A 24,893-nucleotide genomic window follows, 5' to 3' on the forward strand; every position below is an offset into this window, starting at 1 on the left:
TTGGAACAAAGAAATTTCTTTTCTCCTGAATTACAACCAATGAACCGGGCTTCCCTTTGATAACACTGACAACTCAGTTCCACATTGTCTTCTGTTGTATCGTCATAAACGTAAAGACGGTTTAGTGTATGTCGTGGATTTAATTCTAATTTTTCACAGCACTTTTATACTTATTGGTAGCAGTGTTAGCCAGGCACCTGCAGCGCCTTTCTTGTTGTGAATCGCGACATGATATGACTACAAATGTTGTGAAACTTCATTGCACGCAGAAACTGGCAGCTCCTGGCAATGAGTGGCAGGGTCGATCGTCGCTAAATCCTCCCTTTTTCCACTGCGCCCAAACTACACTATGTGAAAAACTGTTAAGTGGTCGAAGTCACGTTACACGTTATAGCTTATTTCTAAATGGGACTCCCAAACAGCTTGTCCTGATAACTGAGCAGCACACGCCGAAAGAAGTGAGATGCTTTCGCGAAATGTATTCCCGAAAATTTTTAAAATCGGTATCTGCTGTGAAGGCAGATGTGTGCAACCATTACTTCGCCTATTTCTCCTCAACTAATCCGTTCCTCTCAGCTGGGGTATTGTTGTTCCCCAATGAATAGGCGCCACCCACTCTGGGGAACCGGTTGCCCATTGCGATGACCCTCGTATTACTTCATTCTTTTTGTCCTCCTTTGCGCGGTGCTCAGTATGACTCCTCGAGGTTGGATTCTGACGAGAGAGAAACAGGAAAAGGGGAAGGAAGGACCAGGAGGTTAGCCCCTGCGGTAAAGACCGGCTGCTTACCCTCTGCATAAAAAAGGGGGTAAACAGAACTAAGGTTGATACAAGCAAACACTAAATAAAATGCATACAGGCAAAAATGGTGGGCACATAAAGGCGACGCAGCCTGCTAGACTCTACGACGCAGTGGGCACTTTGTTAAGGAGGGGACTGCTTAATAATTGCGCAAGCCCATAAAAAGGACAAACGCAGACTACAAAGGAGTTCATTGAAACCTAGGGCGTTATAAATATACTGTGTTGTCGAGATCCATTGCGGAAGTGGGTACAGCGACAATGCATAGAAACAACCCCGTGATACACACAGGCCCGCGCACACAAGCACTCCCTCCCAATATATATATATATATATATATATATATATATATATATATATATATATATATATATATATATATATATATATATATATATATATATATATATATATATATATATATATATATATATATATATGTGTGTGTGTGTGTGTGTGTGTGTAGAGCATATATGTGTATATATAACAGCGTATAGTGTGCTCAAATGGGATGGTTCGCGCATGTGGAAGGGAATCGAACTGCGCAAAACATGGCACACAAAGTAAGATGACAAACACATCCCTGTGTCTGCCGTCGTAATTTATGTCCCATCTTTTGCGCTTTTCGATTTACTTAACCGAGAAAAGGCATCTCCGCGCTAATCACTGACATAGTCATGTCACTGGCACAGACGCTAGCTCTTAGTGTAGTATCTTCTCGGGGGCACGCGTTGCTGCTTCCTTCCAATTATCGTGATCGAACAGAACGGTGGTTCGCACACGCCGGCGCAGTCTTTATGCTGTGCTGCGCCATTAGTAAACACTTGTTAAAATGAACGAACTAGCCCCTGAATATTCCGCAAGCGCTGCAACGCTTTTGAAGCATTATGTGATGAGCCCTGTCTGGATCAGCGTCCCGAGATTATCTTCTCTGACAAAGGTGTTCGAGAGTGGGGCAAAAAAAGAAATGGTGACTGGCTTAGTAAGGATATACATTTATCTTTATCTTTGAAATCAATCTCTCGTCTACTGTCCTTTCGCTCAATGTGAGTACCGTTACTGTCAGTACAACGCCACCTAGACCCACTGAAAGTTTATATTTTATGTTTTCTTTTGTATTATCCTTTATATTGTCGCTTTATATTATACATATAATTTAAATTATCCTCTTATTGAAGCTGGTGTGCAAGCGTCTCTACAAAATGTAATTGTTATTTCTTTTATTTGCAACACATCGAATTTTCCGAAAACAGTCGCGCTGATACCTTTGACGTCTTTTTCTTCTTTTCTTTTTGCTATGGGACACTACGAAACACACGTATATTGGAAATGACTCCCTCTTCATTTCTGCTATTTTGTGTCTGCGCTACCTTCGCACTTTACACTTGTGAGGCTCATTTCTCGTTCTTGCCTAGGTATCCTTTCATGTTCGCACTTGTATTACATCTCTTTAAGGATCTATATCTGTTAAAGCTACATTAAAGCTGTGCCGTAGCCTAGTGCAGTCTACATGGTTACAATGGCGCGTTTTCAGGACGGGACACCGAAAGAATGCACAGAGCAGAGTCGCCAAACTTCAACTCCGCGCTCTGCTCAGTGCATTCTTTCTGTGTCCCGTCCTCGAGACCATGTAACCATGTTCCACCAAGCCTGCAACCATCTTGCCTATCTAAGTCTCTTAATCGCAGTTTATATGTTAGCAAAAAGTTGACCTGAAGACAGGGACACAAGAGCGAAACAGACAACACAAACTCAGGCGTTTCTGTTGTCCGTTTCTCTGTTCTCGTGTCTGTACACACAACCTTTTCTGACATAAATCTGTACCCCTCCCCTCCCCTCCCAACTAGCCTCATGTATCATCTGTCATTTTTACACAGTCCACAATACCTCTTTTATAAGTGCTTTTTCGTCAGTTTGTACAACAGTCGCACGTCCTTTCCTCCTCCCTCATGAACCACTTTAATGCCCAAAGTCGCTGCGGCTAAATAAATAAATAAATAAATGCTACGAAGCTATCAACTGAATGCTGCGTCCACTTGTACTTGTTTCTTCGATAAGAGATAAAAGAGCTCTTAGCGTAGGCTCCGAGCTCCATAGACACCACTTGAAGCACACAAATAAAGTACTACTCTTTCTTAGCCAACTGTAACAGGAATCGGGATTGCTTCTCTTCATCACCACCCTCTGTGTCGTCACTTAGGTGGACGTTGCGGACAAGCTGATCGGCAGCCTTCAAGGATCTCAGTAAACGAGAAGAGGGACCGATGCGCCCTATATGTATCTGCAGCAACCAAATAAAGCCAACAGACAAAGCAAGGAAAGCACGCATAGGAGCTTTAATATGTAGTTTTTAATGAAATGTGCAAGAAATAAAGAAAAGGGAAACGAAAGTGGGCGAAAAGAAGAATTGCTGCCAGGGGAGCCAAACCCACATACCACCGGCGGCAAGTTGGCTTTCTGCCAATTTCCGTTTCCCTTTACTTTATTAGTCACACATATCATTAGAGAACCATTTTTAATTCCCCCTACCTTTCCATGGCTTCCTTGTCTCTCGGCGTTATATGGATTTTCCTAGTTCCTCTTCCGTACGCTACAATATTAAGGGGAAAGCCTTAAGTGGCTCGTTGCAACGTCTCATACATAATAAACGCGGCGTCTAATCGAGTGGTACAAAAATATCATAATCAGAAATGGCTCGTGCTTACGTAAGCAAGGAAAAAAATGCAATGGCTCGTACACCCTTCAGGCAGACGCTACAAGCGCTCAGCAAAGTTAGGCGAACAGTGCATCCATTCATTGAGATCACCCACACAACGCGCAGAGCAGCATATGTTTCAATACAGAGCAAACTAAACACAAACATTCGAACCAACAATAGAGCATTGCATGCGCCCCCCAGAAGTACGCTACGGCCGAGAATGCTCGCCAAGCGAGAAACAAGGTGCGACGTGTGAAACAACGAGTTCGACCGAGATTGCCACTTTCCCCTGCTGAGAAGATTCAAGGCAAAATCGAAGAGAAACGTCGTTGGCACGAGTGTGACCTCGAATGTTGCATCCCGAATGCTGGAATAAAGTTTGATTTCCTACACGAGCGCGCGAAGGCGCAGCTAAGCGTTGTTAAGAATGGCGAGCTGCAAGGCAAAATTGCCACCCAATTACGACTGGGGGACAAGACGGGCATCCCCCACTCTCCGTCGCTGCAGCTAGGCTGCGTTCGAAGAAGCGGGCTTTGTGCTGAAAACCGCCTCCATCCACCAGCCCCATCGCCGTTGTGACGAAACGGGTTCGACGGACGAACTATTGTGCGCGAGGTCCCCAGCGCGGACCTGATTTGCTACGCGTGAGCAAGCTGCCGCGGGAAAGCCGTTTTATGTCGCTTCCCATGCACCGGCCGGCACGCAGGACAACGAGCTACCCAGAATGTCTCCGAGGTACCCGGAACGACTCCCCTCTGACGTCGGCTCCAGACCTCGGAATGTGTGTGCCTTTGTGTGCGTAAACTGTTCTTCGGGGCGGCGGCGAATTTACAATGAGTAAACGAACGCTCGCCTCACCTTGTTTCGCGGGAGGCGGCTAGTTTTGCGATGACGAAACGAACATTCGCCGCCTTGTATCGCCGATGGACCGAGTGTTTAAAAACGGCTGTTGTGCGGATGCTCGACACACTTTCTCTTGAGCAGTCATGTTGGACTGACACTCTTTTTCTTAAGCAGTCATGTTAGACTGATGCACTTTTCTCAAGCAGTCAAGTTAGACTGTTTTAAATACTGTAAATACACCCATTTTCCTCGTTCTCGTTGAGAAGCAGTTCTTCCCTTCATCCACGTCCTCAGCGTGGATAAGTTGGAGGACGGCATGCGCCAGATACCTTCGAATTCATGCCGGACTCCAATCTTGGCAACGGATCTCGAGCGATGGGATTGAGCCCCCAATCCTGACAACTGGCTGACAGCGGTGAGATGGACTTTGCGACATGGTGCTGTATCTGCGGTGAGTGCTTGATTCTTGCTTTGACTCTCTAGGCTTCATTTTGTGGTTGTTCTGTTTAGAACTGTAGGGAAGCTAGATTGTTGTGTGTTAGCTAGGTTGTGTTTTCCTAGCTAGATTTAGAGAGCAGAATCAAGGCAGTAAAGCAGCAATCATGGAGTTAAGGACACTGCTGAGTGACGAATTGTTGATTGTGGGTGAGGAACTTGGCCTAGATGTGCGCAAGGAAATGCTAAAATCAGAATTATTGGAGCTAATTTCCAATCAGGCCAGTGAGGAAGATATTGAAATGGGATTGGAACTTCTCAAAAAGAGAGAGAAACGGGAAAGACAAAGAGAAGAACGGGACAGAGAAAGAGAAGAACGGGAAAGAGAAGAACGCAACAGAGAGAGAGAGGAACGCGATAAAGATCGCGAGTTAAGAAAAATGCAACTTGAACTTGAAAGCAAACGTTTGGAGTTGTCTCAAGGAAGTGAAGGCGCTCTGGGACGATCAAGTGAGGCAGAATCGTACCGCATGGACAGGCTATTAAAGCCATTTGAGGTCGGGACCGACATAGGCTTGTTCCTATGCAATTTTGAAAGGACTTGCGAGAAGATGAACTTCGGCCCGAGTACATGGCCACAGCGGTTGCTGTCTATGTTGCCGTGTGAGGCGGCGGAAGTAATCGCCAGATTGAGTGCACAGGATGCATATGATTATGCAAAAGTCAAGGCTAGTCTCCTGAAGAAATACCGACTTTCAGCCGAAGCTTTTCGGCAAAGGTTTAGGAGCACAGGCAAGAAAGATAGCGAGGGATATCCGGAGTTTGCATATAGCTTAAAGGCCAACCTAGTCGAGTGGCTTAAAAGCGCGGAAGCGTACGACAGCAGAGACATGATCATTGAATGCATGTGTCTAGAGCAGTTTTACAAAACCATCCCCCAAGCTGTGAAACTGTGGGTGCAAGACAGAGGTAATGTAAATACTGTGGAAAGGGCGGCTGAATTAGCCGAAGAGTACGCAACCCGTAGAAAGTTGAACGCCGAGGAGGGAAACTGGGACGGTCGAAATGGACCACGGAAACCATTTCCGTTCAAAAAGGGTGCGCAGACTAGACGATCGGAGCCTGTAGACATGGCGGAAAAGCCCGCAGAAAAGAGCGAGGAGAAACTTAACGGAGAAACCGCACAAAAAGAACAGAAAAGAAAATTCGAATCTTTTAGACCAATTCGCTGTTACAAATGCCACAAACTGGGACATATAGCTGTAAACTGCGGGAAACCTAGCGTAGTTTTCTCCTACGTGGAGGAAAAAGATGAGAATATGGAACTTTTAAGTCCATATCTTCACGACCTGCAAGTTAATGGAAAACCATGCCCAGTGCTAAGAGACAGTGCCGCCACGATGGACATTGTCCATCCGTCTTACGTGACGGTAGATGACTTCACCGGAGAAGTAGCATGGATAAAACAGGTTGTAGAAAAACACAGCGTGTGTCTGCCCATGGCCAAAGTCAAAATCAATGGACCATTAGGGGAGCTAGAGACTGAGGCTGCAGTTTCCAAATTTTTCTCACTGCAGTATCCTTACATCTTTTCGAATCGTTCGAATCAGTTACTGCGTGACAAAGGACTCAAACTGGGAGAGGGCATAGTACAAGCATTGACCCGAGGCCAAGCTCGTAAGATCGCGGCGCTTTCGGCTGAAAATGCAGAAGCTCCTCCAGCGGAAGCAGAAAAGGGGATAACTTCAATACCCGAATCTGAGCTAGGCCCGAGGGACAAAAGAACAGTTGAGGAGAGCCTGTCAGCTGACCAGCTCAATGAGAGCGTAGCACTAGAGTGTCAAAGTTCTAGCCTACAGGAAGAGCAAGCTGACGCACTCACAAGCGAGATAGGGTCGTTATTATCACCGGCCTCAAAGAACTTTGATCAGCTCTTACGTGTGGATAAAGAGTCACTGGCAGCTGAGCAAAAGAATGATGAGAGCTTAGCTAAATTACATGACACAGCTAAAGAAGGCATTGCTAAGCGCAACGTGACGATACATGAGAGAGGAGGTTTGTTGTATCGACACTACAGAGATCGAAAGGGTAGGATTTTAGATCAGTTAGTCGTACCTACTAAGTAGAGGGAGGACCTTTTGAGTCTCTGTCATGGAAATGGGTGGTCCGGCCACCTAGGTATAAACAAATTAAAGGAAAGATTGCTTATGGAATACTACTGGCCTGGCTGTTTCAAAGACGTAGAAAACTTTGTAAGATCATGCGACGCCTGCCAACGTTCTCGTAAACCAGGAGAGAGATGGAAAGCTCCACTGAAGGTAGTGCCCTTAATAACAGAGCCTTTCAGACGACTTGTAATAGACACGGTAGGGCCTCTTCCAAAAACATAATCGGGCTTCAGGTACTTGTTTACCATGCTGTGTCCTGCTACCAAGTTTCCAGAAGCAATCCCTTTGAGAGAGCTCAGTTCCACCGAAGTAGTAGACGCGCTTTTAACAGTGTTTGCACGAGTTGGGTTTCCAGCCGAAATTCAGGCAGATCAAGGGTCAGTATTCACGAGCGCACTGACTTCCACCTTCTTACAAAAGTGCGGGGTAAAGTTAATACACAGTTCTGTCTATCACCCTCAGTCAAACAGTGTAGAGAGGTGGCGTTCGGTGCTTAAGCGAGTTTTGCGTGCGCTCTGTTACGAGCATAAGGAGGACTGGGAGAAGTGTCTGCCGGCAACTTTGTTTGCTTTGCGAACGGTTCCACATGAAGCGACAGGGTTCTCACCAGCAGAACTAGTGTATGGGAGGACACTCCGTTCTCCACTGAGAATGTTAAGAGAGATGTGGGAGGAAAGAGGGGAGAGTCCAACAGTGGTTGAATACGTGCTAAATTTACTGGAACGGCTAAGCGCAACCCAAGAACTAGTCGGAAAGAACATGGGAGTAGCTCAAAAGAACGCCAAATTCTATTACGACAAGAATGCGAGGCTTCGTACGTTTAACGCCGGAGACCAGGTAATGATCCTCAAACCTTCAAGAAAGAACAAGCTTGAAGTTCACTGGGACGGGCCCGTTAAAGTGTTGCACAAGCTTTCAGATACTAACTATGCTCTGAAAATGCCCGGTCGCAGGAAGGAGGTGAGGATATATCACTGCAATTTGATGAAGCCGTATATAGAGCGGAGCGGAGTCGTTAACTATACCATCAAAGAGCAGGATGGCACTAGTACCAAGTTTAAGGAGTATAGGGCGACCTCCAACTCTGAAATCGGCCTAGAAGAAGTAGTCGAGCACTCGGCAAGCTCGCACGCTCTAAGACCCGAGCAGCTAGATGAGCTAAAAGAGGTGTTAGGGGAATATCTCGACAGATTCAGCGATCGGCCGGGTAGAACCGAACTGATAACGCATGAAATTGAGCTGACATCAACCGAACCAGTAAGATCAAAGCCTTACAGGGTGTCTCCAAGACAGAGAGAGATTATGGAGGCAGAGATACAGCGCATGCTAGAGTTGGGAGTTATTGAGCCCGCTGAGAGTGACTACACGTCAACGCTAATACTGGTAGAAACCCCTAACAAGACCCTCGTCCGTGTGTTGACTACAGGAAGTTAAATGCCATCACTAGGGATCAGCTCTACCCGATACCCAACATTGAGGAACGAATTGAAAGAGTTAGCGCTGCTAAATACATTTCAACTATAGATCTCGTGCGGGGGTACTGGCAAGTTCCCCTTTCAGAAAGTGCCAGCCGCTATGCCGCAGTCATCTCGCCTGTAGGCACTTTTCGCCCTCTCGCACTCAGCTTCGGGCTGAAGAACGCGCCGTTTAGCTTCTCTAAGTTAATGAATATTGTCCTAAATGACTTGCAGGAGTTCGCCTTGCCCTATCTTGATGATGTGGCAATTTTTTCGGACAGCTGCGAAAAACACGTATCGCACCTCAAACAGGTGTTCTCACGGTTGAGGGAAGCCGGCTTAACGATGAAAGCGGGAAAGTGTAGGTTTGGTTGTTCGCAGGTTACTTATCTGGGCCATGTTGTCGGTCAGGGCATGAGACGGCCGGCTGAGCTGAAAATAGCTACGATTGGAGGATTTTCTCAGCCGCGCACGAAAACGGACCTTCGTTCATTTTTGGGACTTGTGGGGTACTATCAACGGTACATTCCGAATTACTCGCAAATGGCAAGTCCATTAACGGACGCCCTCCGAAAGGGAGCACCGAGTAATGTACACTGGGATAAGGACAAAGAGAACGCTTTCCAAAGTTTGAAAACGCTATTGGTTTCTCGCCCTGTGCTTCGCGCGCCAGACTACACAAAGGAATTCATAGTTCAATGCGACGCAAGCGACATAGGTATGGGCGTGGTACTTAGTCAGGTCGGCGACGATAACGAGGAGCATCCTATCCTCTATGCCAGCCGTAAACTAAATGTAAGAGAGGAAGCCTACAGCGCTTCAGAGAAAGAATGTGCTTGTTTGGTTTGGGCCGCACAGAAGTTGTCGTGTTACTTGTACGGAGCGAAGTTCATCTTCGAGACCGACCACTGTCCTCTGACGTGGCTCAATCAAATGTCACACAAAAATGGCCGCTTGCTCCGATGGAGCCTCACTCTCCAAGAGTACAACTTCTCCGTTAGATATAAGAAGGGAAAGTTGCATAGCAATGCGGATGGATTAAGCCGGCTAATTTGAATTCTGCGTTTGAGGGTCCCGCCTAAATTTTAGGGTTACTAGTGCTAATTTTATTAAGCGAAGAAGATCCCCTCTCATTTAGCAGGATTCCCTCCAGGATTGCTGAATTTGTCAGCAGGAATTTGCTTCAGAAATTGGCATAGCGAAATGCAGCATTTTTTGTTTCTGCACTTATGTTGTTGTTTTTTTTGATGCCTAGCGAGTCTAAAGTGAGAGCCAATGCATGTCATCTCGGCGCAGAGCCGTGTTGTGGGGTTCATTTTGCAGTTGCCTGTCCTTGTTGGATGTTTTGAGGCGATGACATCAATACACAAGTGGTCGCTGCGAGCCAAGACATCAATCCCTTCCTGACCACCAGCCGCTCTCTTCCTGCCTAGCGGTTGTCAGCGCTAGACAGTCGAGATTTTTCGGGCCGTGGAGGCGCTGTTAAGAATGGCGAGCTGCAAGGCAAAATTGCCACCCAATTACGACTGGGGGACAAGACGCGCATCCCCCACTCTCCGTCGCTGCAGCTAGGCTGCGTTCGAAGAAGAGGGCTTTGTGCTGAAAACCGCCTCCATCCACCAGCTCCATCGCCGTTGTGACGAAACGGGTTCAACGGACGAACTATTGTCCCCGAGGTCCCCAGCGCGGACCTGATTTGCTACGCGTGAGCACGCTGCCGCGGGAAAGCCGTTTTATGTCGCTTCGCATGCACCGGCCGGCACGCAGGACAACGAGCTACCCAGAATGTCTCCGAGGTACCCGGAACGGCGCCCCTATTACGTCGGCTCCAGACTTCGGAATGTGTGTGCCTTTGTGTGCGTAAACTGTTCTGCGGGGCGGCGGCGAATTTACAATGAGTAAACGAACGTTCGCGTCCCCTTGTATCGCCGGCGGACCGAGTGTTTAAAAACGGCTGTTGTGCGGATGCTCGACACACTTTCTCTTGAGCAGTCATGTTGGACTGACACTCTTTTTCTTAAGCAGTCATGTTAGACTGATGCACTTTTCTCAAGCAGTCATGTTAGACTGATTTAAATACTGTAAATAAACCCATTTTCCTCGTTCTCGATGAGAAGCAGTTCTTCCCTTCATCAACGTCCTCAGCCTGGATAAGTTGGACGACGGCATGGGCCAGCTACCTTCGAATTCATGCCGGACTCCAATCTTGGCAACGGATCTCGAGCGATGGGATTGAGCCCCCAATCCTGAGAGCGTCGAATGCGAGCCGATGAAGCCGAACTGCGAAAGCAGCAACGCGACGACGCGAGAGCGCAACGTAGGGAGGAGGTCGAAGCTCGCAGACAAGCGCTTGCCACACGTCCACTTTGCGCTGATTCTTGTTAGGTCCCGCAAAAAGTCGGACCCCTCCGATCGTATAACTTAACGCGTTGCCGAGTGTGCAGCAGGCTTTCGGCTTCACGTGTTTCGGGGGTGTAACACGCTGCCGAACTGTTTCTCTCTCCCGTGTTTGGTGTAGACGACTTTGTAAGAAACGGCTGCAATGGTAAGCCGACTACTATTGTTCAAGTTGTTCTTCTCTGTTCAAAAAAGATAAATTATACGCGACCAAATTTGCACTTTCGCATGCATAGGAACTCTGCATAAGGATATAATTGTTACTCAGCATGATCTCAAGCCAGAGATTTGCGAAAATAATTGTATAATGACATCATAAGCCTTCAAGAATTGCGACAATATAACACCCCTACAACGTTATCAAGCATATTCTGTCAAATATGCCTTTCTGACACCCTTATACTCCTCAAGGTTGAAAGATGGGTATTTGAGCAGGTGTTGAGCCCGATTAAGAAACTGCTGAAACTAATGGTGTCAATGGCGTTTTGTAGGGCAATCTACTCCTAAGGGTGTATAGGGTTATAAAGTGTTGGCAGGTGCCACGGAACCTATAAGTTTGGGATGGAAACATGCATATTTGTTGCAAACGCGTACATGAAATTGTATGTTCGGTTTTTCAGAAATATGGTTCGGTCGTTCGGAAATATTTAGCTTTCTCTGTAGCTGAGGCGACAATTTATGATGCCACGACATGCGAGTTTGCGTTTAAAAGTTGTGTATTTTGCTCACCTGACCGGAAACCCACAGAGGTTTGCTGCAATCTTCTATAGAGCAAACGGGAATAACTATTTATCTTCGTCGAGAACAATGTTTTCGTATTATTCTGATTAATTTACTCGGTTCACAATAACGAATGTCCAATAACGAATGTAAGGAGCTCCTTTTCTGTCCGTAAGGTGGACACTGTCATGACCGTCAGCTTTTTTTTCTCTTTTTTGCAGAGTTCCTTTCGTCTAATCTCGCCTTCATTATATGAGCGTCCAAATCAAGAGTCAGCTGCCTAATGTTCGGAACCCTAATGCCCTGTTATCGCTTATCTTTGATGTTGTTCCGCGCTAACCATGATGCACCAATGGCGGTCCTTGCAACGCTAGCGGGCTGTGGCTGCTGACTTAGTTTTTTTAGTCAAGGCAGTACTACCATGTCACGTCTCTCACAAGTAGCACTAATCTTGCTCGGTGATATCCGAGGTGAAGCCATAGCACATTTTTAGTACTGACTCAAGGAATGAGGGGAGCACAAAGAAGGAAAGGTGCTTACTAAGCACTTTGTTTACAGCCAAGTTGAATGATCAGCTACGTGAACTTTTTTGCTTTATCGGCGTCGTTTCGTACTGCATAATTCATAGCATAGTGTGAATGTAGGCGAGATGGTGATTCACGATTCTGGCACTCTGTTGCGAAATGAAATACTGTCTGCAAAATGACAATAAAGGTATATTGACATCGCACGACGAACATCTGCATCGATCAGACAGGTGAGGACTACCTCTCCCCTCATGCCAGGAAGCACAGAAAGGTATTTGGCGCTGCAACACTTTTGTCCAGCAGCACTGACGGCAGATGAATGGCCGTATAGCCATCTCGAAGGGCCACTGTGTAGCAGGTGTAGTGAACTAGGCGGGTATACTGTTCTAGCGCACTATATTCCGCGTACGCGGCCTACATCCAAGTTCACTATTAAGTGGCGAATTGATCTGCGCACAGAATTTTGTCTCCCTGTTGGAGAAACGTTTACAGCGCCGCTCTCGCTCCTAGCGGCAAAAGCGCACGAGGCGGCAGAGAGGCTAGCTGGAGCACTGTTTCGCAAGCTTCCGCGCAATGTAACAACATTCCAGCTGAGGCCTCGTTCAGAAAGGATGTCGCGGGTCGCGTGATACGAGCGCGAACCGACAGCATGGCCACGAATCCATACTCACGTGCGTCGGTTATCCAGCCAACTCCTCCGTGAATACTCGTAACAAAGCTTTACCAAAATGTGAGGGTAATAAACTTAGAACAAAACGTCACGCAAGTGCCATCCGTGTAATCACATCCAAGTGTTGGCGCTGTGACTTAAATAGAGAACAGGCTGGCAGATGGCGCCACGTGGCAGGAAGCCGTAAAGGAAACGTGCCTTGGCACCAACTGCGCGGGAAAGGTGAAAAAATATTCACACGTCGGCATCAACCGCAGCTGCGGCACAGCGGTATAGCGAACCGCCTGTTAACGACGGAGTTAATGAGGTGTTCGCAGCTGTGATTTTGCGCGAACTTGCACTTCCAACGCTGTCACTTTAACGAAGTGCCCTTGAAAATTGAAAATAATCCACGGCAGCAGGACTTCCTTGTGGTGAGGAGCGGTCTCTTATGTGTATCTTCTCAAATGCGCCATTATTTATTTGTTTGTTGGAACACTCTCGAGGCCACGTAGGGCGTTAGTGGTAAAAATGAATGTGTGAAAATATTTAGGGACGGTGGTCTTAGAGGGGTACACGACATTTTCAAGTCTCCCTTGTTTTTTACTTTACATGCCCATGCAATCAAGCCTAACAGCACCCTAAATAACTTACTAGAATGGCTTTTCTACAGCCAGTTTTGGCTTCGTTTCTACGGTGTTGTGACGCCATTAAGACATCCGCTACGGTACCACATACCATTTTATTTGAGAAAAAATGGTGCCGTAAGAAATGGCTTGCCACCAATTTTTCTGTAGGAATTTCGTTTAACGTTAAAAATTGAATAGTAAAAAAACTATTATGTCAGTACCCTTTAAAAAGATGATGGCTCAGTATTAGCTGGCACCGAGTGTAGAGAAATTGTTCCAGTTGGACGCTGTTCTTAGAATGAAGAAGTTCAATCGAGGTCTGCATGGCAGCTTGGGACGTGGACCTTGACTCTGGGCAGAACGTGAGATGAGAAGTAGTGAAGTGTTTAGAACAATATTTCCTACAGGGAAAGATTGATGTGGTTCATCTTGTGAAAACAAAAACAACAGTTCATGCTATCTTTCGTCTTAGTTGAAGGTCAGGGAGATAACGCTGGTTTTACGAGAGAGGCAGTGTCAAAGTAAATAAAAATTATGAAACAAGTTGCGTGGTTTTTGATGGATTGAGGTTATCAGATTAGAAAGGCAGAATGAGGATTCGAAATAGTCGTGGAGTATTCGAGTTCGAATCGGTCAAGCGTGTTGTAGAGCGGCATCGTTACACAAACTAGGGCTAGCGACAAGTCGCGACGGAGGAAATTTAACGTGCAATCAACAACTACGAAATTAAAGCTTGCAGGATTTCAAAACTGGTGCAGATCGTGGGAATCCAGAGACAGGGATTAGTTTTGAATCATTTCTCCTAAAATCTCAGGTGAATTAGGTTGGTGTTTCAATGAATATCTTCTCCAGAAGCCACCCTTATTCAATGTGGCACAGAACTAAATGAAAAACCAATTGTTCGAGACGTTGAGGGAGATTATCTCAGCTGACGTTCTCAGGATTTCTACCAAGTGAACACGAATCGAGCACTGGCGAGCTTCAACTCCGTAATTGAAACATCAGCCCTAATGTTTAGTTAAAGCCCATGAGCAAACGTTAGTTAGTCATACACTTAAATTATTCGATATCCAAGATTCCGGACATCCATCGCCGCTCGTGATGTGATGAAGAAAAAGCAGGTTACTTTCGATGTACGTATCTTTTGCTCTTTATTAGAAACACAACCTACAAGTAACAAACATAGAACCTCCAAAAAAGCCATAAATTTAGTGTATGATCACAGCTTGTCCTGTCCGTTTTGCATATGCAGGTTAAACTAAAAAAATAAGAATAAAAATATTGAGACACAGTTTTTCCTGATTTAATCGAAAGCATTTGCTAGTCGCTGAAGCTACCCGAAGATAATGGCACTGGCGCATGTCCACGAACCTAAAAAGGGGCGAAGGTTTGGCGTTCGTATTGCGATATTCTTGTGCGCTTCTGACGCGTACTTTCTGTGCGCCCTTTTGGTTTTGTGCTATGCAGACTTACGAAAGCGCGTAGCCAAGCCAGCCGCTCTCTGTTTCTCCACGGACCCAGACCTAAACGTGTGACGGCTGCAGGAAGAGCCGTCACGCTGCTACATTTCCTCTCGGCGCGCTTCTGCATTCTGGCTAGCACTCGCACTGCAACAAACAAAATGCAGACTACAACTGATACAGCAGCTGCACAGCACTCATGTCACACGTCACCGACCTTGCAGCTCGTGGAGTTTCTGTCAGACAGAAACACGTGCATCGTTCAGAGCCAGTTTGACTGATGAAACGCTATAGCGAAAAAAAAAAAAATCGGACGGACGGACGAGTCCATCGCAGTGTTGGAACCTAAATGACGGGAAGCTCGTCTTAGCTAGCGAGTGAACAACACCAGCGGCTGACAGGGACACAGCCTCGTCGCCTGTAACTGTTAGCAGTCTCCGTCACGAGGCCGAAGAGGGCGTGTGGTTGTCCACTCAAAAGTGCGCTGACGAAATGTGTGTGGCACAGAGGAGCGCGAAATGTACATGAATGCATTTAATGAAGGAAGGAAGGAAATAAACTTTATTCTAGATCTTTCAGTCCACGAGAGCTTTGCGCTCTCATGGAGTGGGCGTCTCGCACGACGGAACCGGTAGGTTGAGTTTCTTGGCGGCGTCGTGGACGTGCTGGACGGCCCAGAGTTGGCGAGCGAGTTCTTCGCTCCGGATTGCTTCTTCAAACTTGCGCTTGACCGGTTCGGAGTTTATGTGAGCTTGCGAGCACGGCCAGAGTAAATGATAGACGTTAAGGGATGGTATTGGAATTGGTGCAATAATACTTGTCGTAGAGCTTAGGCATGTAATGGTGTAGTCTGTTTTGCGTGGGGTATGTGTCTGTTTGTAGCATTCTGAGTGTAACCGCTTGAGCTTTTGTGAGCGTGCGGTGTGGCGTGCTATACTCTCTACTTTGCAGGTAGTAGTGTTTAGTGATTTCATTGTATGTAGTGGGGGCGTCCTTGTTCTCCGAGTGGTCGGGAGAAGCCGCGCGGTCTGTAAGGACCAAAGATCGACGACGTCCCCAACCTTGACGGGGCGGCACACGAGGCTGCGCGCGCTTACAGAATGCATTTAAGACTTCTATACCGCTTGCGTCACATTGGAACATGTCAATTGTGGGCACATACCCATTCCTGGCGCATACATAGGGAAACCGCCGGGTGAATTACAAAATTTTCACTTTTGCATACGCTCTTACACATGTAGTTTTGCACATACCCTCTTGCACAGTTGCCTAAGTTGTCTATTAGGGCACATCAAAAGTGAACCTAGTTATCTACTCGGGAACCACCTCGCTCGGTTAGACAGCAACACCCGCAAATTGATTGGCAGAACAAAGAAAACTTCGCTTTACAAATGCAAAGAATAGCGACGCTACAGATCTCATAATAGGCACGTGCACGTCCACCAACCAAAGGATAAATGAGGTTTACATTTTTCTGGAAAGAAGCGACATCTCCCGCACTAGAATGAAGGGGCATCTTTTCTATTTAATTCAGTTGCGTTGCCACGCGGCATAACTTCGGGATGAAATTAAGTATAGGCGTGTAGGTGGGTTCCATGAAGAGACAGCAAAAACGACTTAAAGGATGTGCTGTGCACGTGGAATAGCTCGACATTGGGGTTTGAACCCGCCTGTGCTATTTCACTTGCTGAAGAAAGCACCCCAGTTCTTTTTAAATTTGTACGGACCTTTTAAAAAAAGAAAGGAAGAAAAAAAGAGGGCGTGAGACATACTACTCTTAGTCCATTTAGGTGGATTTCAGTGCTAGGCGGAAATTATCTGTATGAGAAATTGCAGTGCACAAGAAGCTAATTAAAATATAGACTAATATATTATATTTGACTCTAGCACACAACATTTGGAAACGCAAAACTGTAGCTGCCGTGCAACTCCCACGTTTGCTTAGCGTAAATCCTATCGGTAACACCGTCTTTAAGATGGGTTAAAACCTGCATTAAAAAACAATTATGCGGTTTGCGTCCCAAAACCACGGTCTGAATATGGGGCATGCCATAGTGGGGGACTCCGTAATAATTTCGACCACCTGGGGTTCTTCAACGTGCCCCTAAATCTTAGTACCGCGGGTGTTTTCGCATTTCACTCCCATTGAAAAGAGGCCGCCGTGCCAGGATTAAAAAAAAAAGAAAAAAGAAAACGTGCATTTGTGCCGGCCGGGTGAACAAAATTAAGCTTTATGGTTTTCTTAAAGTTAGGCACTGGCAGGCACGCGAAGACCGCCTGTGCAAATAAATTATGTGGCCAGGGGGACACAAGGTGTGATGGTAATTATCGCTGGCTGCAGCCCAATTAACAAAATTTTAATAGTTAACTTTTTGTTGACTACAGTAAGCAGGTATATCTGTATTTAAATGTTAGAGGGAGCCGTGTTCTTACACAGTATCAGTTGTAAGAATTCTTATACTGTGTCTGTGCTCCGAGGTACCCGACTTCAAACCATAATTCTCGTTCGCATGATTACGCGTGCAAGCTAGTTAGGATCGGCACAAAGCTCCTCCTTGATGTGACGCGGCTGTTGCGTGCGGCGTTTAGTCTGATAACAAGGCGGAGGAATTGGCAAAGATGATAACTGTCCCCCTTCCCCTCTCGGCTGGCGATATAAAAAAAAATATCGATGAGCCCGGAACCGCTGTCGTGATACGTGACCGCGCAGCCTGTAGCGATGGCGGCAGCTGCCATGCCGAGATTGCAACGATTGTTTGCGGGAGGTTTCCAGTTTAAAGCCTAGAGCCACAGAAAGAGCGCGCCACCCATTATAAGATTAGGCTTCCGTTAAGATCCGTAGAAGTCAATCACCTGCATTTACTGTAAAGCACACGTATCGCTCTAATGATGGAGAAACGTTGACGACCACTCGCTGCGGTTGTTCAGCGCCTATGGCGTTCTGGCGCTCAGCACGAGGTCACCCCCCGCGCGGCGACCGCATTGCGACAAAGGCTGCAAGACACTCGTGCATCTAGAACCGGGCGCACATTGGCGGAACTAGCCCATTGCGTCGTTTCTCCCATATTCCGCCAGTCGCTTACGGCACCTAAGACCTCATCAATCAAAGAGTAATGACACCTAAGGTGCGTATACATTGTGGCGGTAATAGATTTACTTCAGCATTTCGACCGTTTACACAAGCGCAAGAAAGACGACACCAGTCTAGCTTTAAAGGCGCTCGAAGAAACGTTTTCAAGAGCCAGGTGCTGACCGGGGCCACTGACACCGCTATATAGTAGAAGGCTGGAGCAAAGCCAATTGTAAAGACAATGACAAAGCCGCACACCCATCTAACGAATGCAGGTGAAACATACTAATCTAGGTTCGAGGCAAAGGCTAATGCCGCAAAGGTGATGCAGCAACGGTATATACGGCTGGACTCTAATGTGAATGCCCCTTTGGTTGCCACGCTCAGGCGTTCCTTAATGCTTAGCACAGTCGGGTTTTCTAACTAACCTCTTCTATGTTAGGCTTTGGTGGTGCAGTGGTTCATGTCTCAGTCTTCTGGAAATGATTTGGCCTCACCGACGTCAGCAGGATTTTTTCTGGCAGGCAGAGAGGGATCTTTTATTGCTAACATCCTTGGTTCCCCGAGGTTCATTGCTGAATAATTTTTTTACACCGACGCTGTATATGCCTAGCCGATTTATCTGTCCGTCCATCTGCCGGTCGCCTGTATGCCGAAAATTCCTCCGGAGCAACCCTATGCACATGCACAGAAAAAAAAAAAGAAAGGAGAAAGAGAGGTACGCGATTAGCGAACACCACACAGGTAGTACAAGGCCTGTTTACTCCGATCCATGACGTCCCGCTACCTGGCCCGAAATTTTCATTGACAAGGCTGGCGTGATGAAAGCGGTGACATCGAAATCAGTGTTGCCAACTCAAGAGCATCCCCATTATATTTTATGGCAGTTGGGTCAGGTAACATGACGTCATGGATCGGAGTGAAAAATCCTTGTGCTATTTAGGTGGTATCGGATTAGCTGCGCCAGTAATGACTTCGTTGCTCTGCCTCGCAGCCGGGCGCCCGCGCCGCAGTTTCTCTCCGATTCCGAAATCGTCAGGCCATGCCTTATAATACGTACTCCTGAGGAGCAGGCAGTTTTCCATCAGCAACGCCGCGAGCAGAACCGGGAACTAGCTCGTCTACGCCGTCCCGATGCTGCAGCCCGGACATAAGAGTAGGCTCGTGCAGCCGAGCGCAAGCAGCAGCTGCGCACCCAGGATCCCGCAGCCTACCAAGCCATCGTTTAATGAACCCTCGGGATTAACTCAATGATAAACATCCGGACCGCACGTTTCAGCTTCGTTGGTTATCCATCTACGGAGTGCTTCGGCGGTGATATTTTTTTGAGCATTTTGACACACACAGTGTCATTAAACTGTTAATAAAATGATTAAGTCACTATCATTAAAACTGATATTTCAATCAGTTGGTAGTGGCAGCTTGTGTGGGTATGTGTGCCCTTCTCTATGTACAGTGCTCACGGAATGAAACGCGTCAATTTAGGGCTAAGTAGTGCGCATACTTTCGTTTCCACCGGTTGTAGTTCGTGTCACATCGACGTAATTTTGGCGCGTATACTTACATCGGAGTCCTCGTCACTTTTGGTGACCAAATTCCTTGCGACATGACATGGTGCTCTCGCGTACTTTGCATGTATGCAGGGTTCTACTAAATGCTCCGTGTCGCGTTTCATTCCGTGAGCCCTGTACCTTTATTTTCTACAATAAATGATGTTCAGTATAACGGATCGATCTGCGCAAGAGCAGGCGCCTTTAAGAAGCTTATTATTAAGGAAATGGAATAACGTACCACTAAAATAGAATGCAGTAATACCCTGAGTTGCTCACAGCACGTTTCTACAGTGAAACTGCTGAAATATTCACCATTGATTTTTGCCTAAATGATAAAACGCAGAATTAAAAAGAAATACATGCAGAAACTCCTCTGGTAGTTGTCTAAGTATGCGTAAGCATTGCGCCACTTGCTCATCTCCTCGTAGCCCGATGTTATTATCAATGTTATGGGATTTGATCCGACCAGTATAAACGCTTAATTATCAACCCTCATCGGTCGTTTGATCATCATGTTCGATAGCGAACATGATAAGGCAGGTTTAATTAAGTTAAAGATCATTACGGCACTCGAACTCATGGCCATTGGTGCTGAGGTGAAGTTAATGAGCCCACGTAATTAACATGGAGTTAATTAAGGCACTCGGACCCTCCAATTTTCGTGGGAGTCGTACCTTTGGTATTAATTAAGGTGAACTAGGGTAAATTTAGCCGAGGTGTTGCAAAACCACTAGTACATTTGCTGAGGAGGGTATGCAATGCTTTAGTGATGATTCGGATGCTTGTTCTGAGCTTGTTATTTATTGAAACGTATGCGTTTCTGTGTGTTGTATGGGTGATTTCTATGAATGTATGCACTTTTCGCTTCACTTTGCCGAGCGCTCGTAGCCTCAGCCTTACGTGGGTATGAGCCATTGCTTGAGGGGGTATGATTCATTTATTGTCCTACGTGGACATATCTAGTTGGGTAGGCATAGAAATGCAGACGCATTTAAAAAATGCAGTATTTCCAACATAGCACTTTGCATACCGTAAACGCTTCCGCAATGAGAGGATGTGCTGCGAAAAGCCTACGCGAGCAAAGCTCTACAACGGTCGCGTGAATGCTAGTGCCATCACAATCGCGTATTCTTCCTGAGGTTTCTGCGCGCAGTAAATACAAAATACTCCTCTATGACTACTTTGTTACCGTGCAATTGAATTTGACATCTTATCTTATATAAGTCGCAAGAAAAGGCTGTGTTTCAGATTTTACGAAATATGATTAGTGACTGACAGTAGTAATCTCTATACCCGGACCCTTTCTAAAAACAGCCGGTCACCAGGGCGACTGCACTGTCTGGGACACACAGAGTAACGTAATATCTGGATAAAGTTTATAGATTAATGTTGCGTAAACAACCTACCACATTTCTGCACATCAGTGAAAAAAAAAAACAGAGAATGAAGCCAGACAAAGCGCAAGAGGAATGGTTGGTTAGGTTTATTAGAAACGTCGAAATTTTAAGGGCGAGTGAAAGTGAACCAGAATGTAGTTTGCTGCAGTTGTCTTTTCATGCTTTCATGGATTGTTTCATTGTGTCGTCGTGACTAACAAATAGCCGAGTCCCTCGAATTCCATTAGTCCTCCTCTCGCCCTCTACACTACTGGCGCTAAGAGAGAGGGCACAGAATGTTAGGAAGGCTTGGAGAACGTTCTTGCTGCAGTTATTGCATTTATCTCTACTTTGAAACATAATACAGTTCAATAAGTTACTGTTAAGAAAGGGCCACGGCTGAGTTCTTATTTTGCTGCGTTAAGTAAGCAAGGTTCTGCCAGAATTTCATTCAGTGAGAACGTCCGTCTGAACGCGTCTCAGCGTGAAGCACAAATCTGTGCTGCATCATGCAGCTGGAAGAATACATGGTGACGAGCTCGTTCACGGCATTTTTTTATATATGAACAGCTGCCACCACTCGTTATGTAATCTTTAGTCGCGGCACCTTGCATTCTCTATTGCGGACTCACCACGAGTTTTTTGTTTCAGACTCTACGTCGATGCTTCTCAGCAACTGTTTTTTACATGGCAACCTGACATCGGCCACTGAAAAGTCGCAATTTTGAGCTTTAATATTGCGCTCGTGCGCTATGTTTCGCTGGTATACTCAATGCCACGAGTTCTGAACAGTGCCCGCATGGTGACGAGTCTCGATTCCAACATCAACTCTGCGCGAATCGTAGCTCTAAGCCTCGAAAAAATGGAGAGCTTTCAGATTTCCCAATGAAACTAGGCTGTTCTGTTCTTGCTGTTAAAACTCGGGTCTACCTATTGCAATGAGGCACATTATCACAGGAGTCATAACATTTACGAGAACGAAACAGTATAGGTACACACGTGAGCAAAATTATGCGTACCAGGGATTAGGCAACAAAAGTCATTTACTGCTCTTTCTGTGAATGCAACCAAACCGTTTGCTCACGGGTGTACGTGTGCTCGAGCAAGCTACATGTAACGCATAAAATGGGCTTGCGTATAGTCACAACTGCAGAAAGTAGCTCACCACCTATAGCAGCATTCATGCAAGGGTACTCATATTGAAAACACGTCGACACATAAATTTTGAGTTTCCTTCTTAATATGTAGATGTAGTGCGCATGAGCTTTCTACGCCACTGTAGTGAGAGGTACGGGAATCAATACCACGCACCTCCACCAAAATGCCACGGGGCAGAAATAGTCAAGCGAAGCTGTATTTACAGCTACTTACAAGGTTACAGCAATGCTGGATACGCAAGATGACTGCCCAAAATTGCCGCACACTCGTTTCGCCAAATCGTCGCCTTTGTTCATAGTCACACTATGCCCCACTGCTCCGTAACAAGATAATAATCTAAATAATATATTAGGTACCGACGGGTTCCTATCTTTGCTTGAATGACTCTTTTTCACACACCTTGCAGTGAACCTCCTACTCTCCGTGGTTGCGTAGTGGATATGGTGTTGGGCTGCTGACCACGAGGGCACGGGCACGGCGGCCGCATTCCGATGGGCGCTTAGGTTTTCGATTTAGGTGCACGTTAAAGAAACCGAGGTGGTCCAAATTTCTGGAGTCCCCCACTACGGCGTGACTCAGAGATCGTTGTTTTGGCACGTGAAACCCCATAATTGAAATTTACAGTGAAACTCTGGCCCTTTACGAAGCTGCTCATGATTAGGGCTTCGCTTTTTACAGCGAAGCTTTCTTTGCCTCTACCTTCGACATCTGTATTGCTGCTGCTGCTGTCGTCTTGTATTGGTTCAGAGCTTGTATATGTATGGCACGAGGACGATAGTGAGGAAAAGCGACTCTAGAAGATTTTTGAACCTTCCAATCGCGCCGCCACGATGCCCTTTGGAGTTCCTAGGCCATCGACACAGTAACCTTTTGACTGCTGTAATTATCCGTGAGCCCTCGCAGAAGCGTTGCAGAAACTGCTGCGTTTACCTCTTGTGCAAGAGCCCGAAGGGGATGTAGACTTAATAATAGAGAGGGAATAGGGAGAGGAGGCAGAGAATGGGTAAAACCGATGGAGTCACGATATGTGTGAATAACAGCCTTGCCGTTATTCGCTCGAAGATCGCATACAGGGGGTGTGGGAGTCAACGTAATAAAGCAAGCAAACGCTACTATTAGAGACGGTAGCAGTTGTGGACAAACTGGATAAATGTAAGTTCAAGGTGCGGTACGGTACGTTTGTGTTATTTCTGGCAACTAAACACCGTGCAAGTTTATCAAGCGGGCAACTGACGTAGGGCGTGCGGACGCAAAGACGCATTGACGGACAGCAGCGCCTAGACGACATTGTGGAAACAGTCGCCCATAAAATCAAAACTTCTGTAACCGGCGCGTTAGTTTTGTGGTGATGGCGTTGCTCGAGCTCGCGGGTTCGATTCCGACCGCATCAAACGCATTTCCGTGTGGGCGAAATACAAGAACGCTTGCGTTCTCTTATTTATGGGCCCAGTAGAGAATCCCGGGTGACAAAGCACCATAATTAAATTAATGTTTCATACTTCTGCCACGATGCGTTGCGCCATGGGAGGCAATGACAGCGATAACATTGTGGCAGGCTATGAACAATGGTGCACAACAACTCCACAAGCAAACACGTTTCGCTGTGTGTTCTTTGTACTGCTTTGACAACCACAAGTGTGCACGCAAGTAACGTTTAATATAAGCTTACCACTGTAGTATCGCACTAAACGCTGATGAACTTAAGCACTCGCCGTAAACATGACTGCCAATTGTACTCAATCAACGGAAACAGAACAGAAAGCTTCGCTTACATCGATTCCCGCAGTACGTGTGCGTGAGATCCGCGTAATGTTTTTATCACGATTACCACTGCGAAAAACAAGTGGTGCAGAAACTGATGCGCGAAGATATTAGGTTGAAAACACGCGCATGTCTTACGATCATAATAACAGATCTTGAAGCGCCGCCGCACGAACACAAAAAGGGAACTAAAGAAGCACTCAGGATTGCGCCGTCTTATTATTCCTTGCGAAACCGAATCTTGGTCCCGAGCTTAAGATCGATAAAGGTGTGCTCAGGCTGAAGGAATTTGGGCTTTACAATTTCCCGTTTCCACAAACTCTGTCTGATAAATTGCTATGTAATACAAGTTGAGCGTGCATTGCGTTAACTCCCACAAAAAAAAAGAAAATTTCCTGCTTAACGACCGCAAGATAAATGAACGTCCACTCATGCTCGTTAATGGTTCGTTCGAGCGCTATCTAAAAATGTTCGTCATCGTACGAGATACACACTCTGCGCCGTCAACTTATCGGTGTGATATCGGCTACCGAGAGCACGTTATCACCCGAATCCTCGACACTGGAGCACGTTGTATTTCGCTCAGACACTCACCGCGACGTCGGGTTCACGTATACGCTCACAGTGAGTAGAGCAGGCTGTCCTCTTCTGCCTTCGTACTGCGTGGCTATCTTCCTCTAGGGATGATGGCGTCCCTGATTGCTGTGAAGAAAGCGTGGACGCTCCTGCCACGTTCACCACTCAACGTGCGGAATCAAAGAACAGCAGCCCGGAGCCGGGAAAGTCTGCGACCACTTACACTGAGGCTATTGCCACCGTAAACGTGCGGCAACAGCCATCTCGCTGAGCGGGCAGCTCACGAAAGGACAATGCCAAATGGCCGACCGGCTTATCGTAGATAACCTTCTGACGCTGTTGCGTTACTTGCACACTCGAGAGAGACAAAAAAGAGAGGAAAACTTTAATAGGTGTTTAGTTCACTCGCTGCCAGTCGGCAGAGAGGAACGTGCTATCAGCGCTTCCATGGCAAAGCATGTTGGACAACTGCTACGGTGCCGGCACTAGTGATAAAGGATTAGTTACATTCGCGCACTCTATACATAGCTCGTGTAAAATAAATAGCAGAGGTGTGCGAATATTCGGAACTGTCGAATAAAGAATCGACTAGTGTCTTAGTCGATTCGGTCTTCG

The 24,893-nt window shown here is 46.5% G+C and overlaps 2 protein-coding genes across 12 annotated transcripts in view; one reads left to right on the forward strand and one right to left on the reverse strand.

Moving 5' to 3' along the window:
* The window catches only part of LOC126539907 (riboflavin transporter 2-like), a 106,880-nt gene extending 82,299 nt beyond the window's left edge, over positions 1–24,581 (reverse strand). For 2 of the 7 annotated variants that reach the window (XM_055075710.2, XM_055075709.2), the window contains exons 1-2: positions 24,297–24,580; positions 3,331–3,391 (exon numbers count right to left, since the gene is read on the reverse strand). Coding sequence is in view for 2 of the 7 variants with exons in the window: in XM_055075706.2 (XP_054931681.1) it covers positions 617–637 (21 nt within the window). In the remaining 5 variants the exon portion in view is untranslated. Of the gene's footprint in view, positions 1–616; positions 715–3,330; positions 3,392–24,296 lie in introns of all 7 variants that reach the window. The other 5 variants (XM_050186726.3, XM_050186725.3, XM_055075706.2 and 2 more) reach the window with 4 other exon arrangements.
* LOC126539910 (uncharacterized) overlaps positions 12,966–24,893 on the forward strand; it is a 107,780-nt gene continuing 95,852 nt past the window's right edge. For all 5 annotated transcript variants that reach the window (XM_055075702.2, XM_055075705.2, XM_055075704.2 and 2 more), the window contains exon 1: positions 12,966–13,129. The gene's annotated coding sequence lies outside the window, so the exon portion shown is untranslated. The remainder of the gene's footprint in view (positions 13,130–24,893) is intronic.

Source organism: Dermacentor andersoni, chromosome 2 (assembly GCF_023375885.2).
Source record: "Dermacentor andersoni chromosome 2, qqDerAnde1_hic_scaffold, whole genome shotgun sequence".
In the NCBI taxonomy this organism is placed as follows: Eukaryota; Metazoa; Arthropoda; class Arachnida; order Ixodida; family Ixodidae; genus Dermacentor; species Dermacentor andersoni.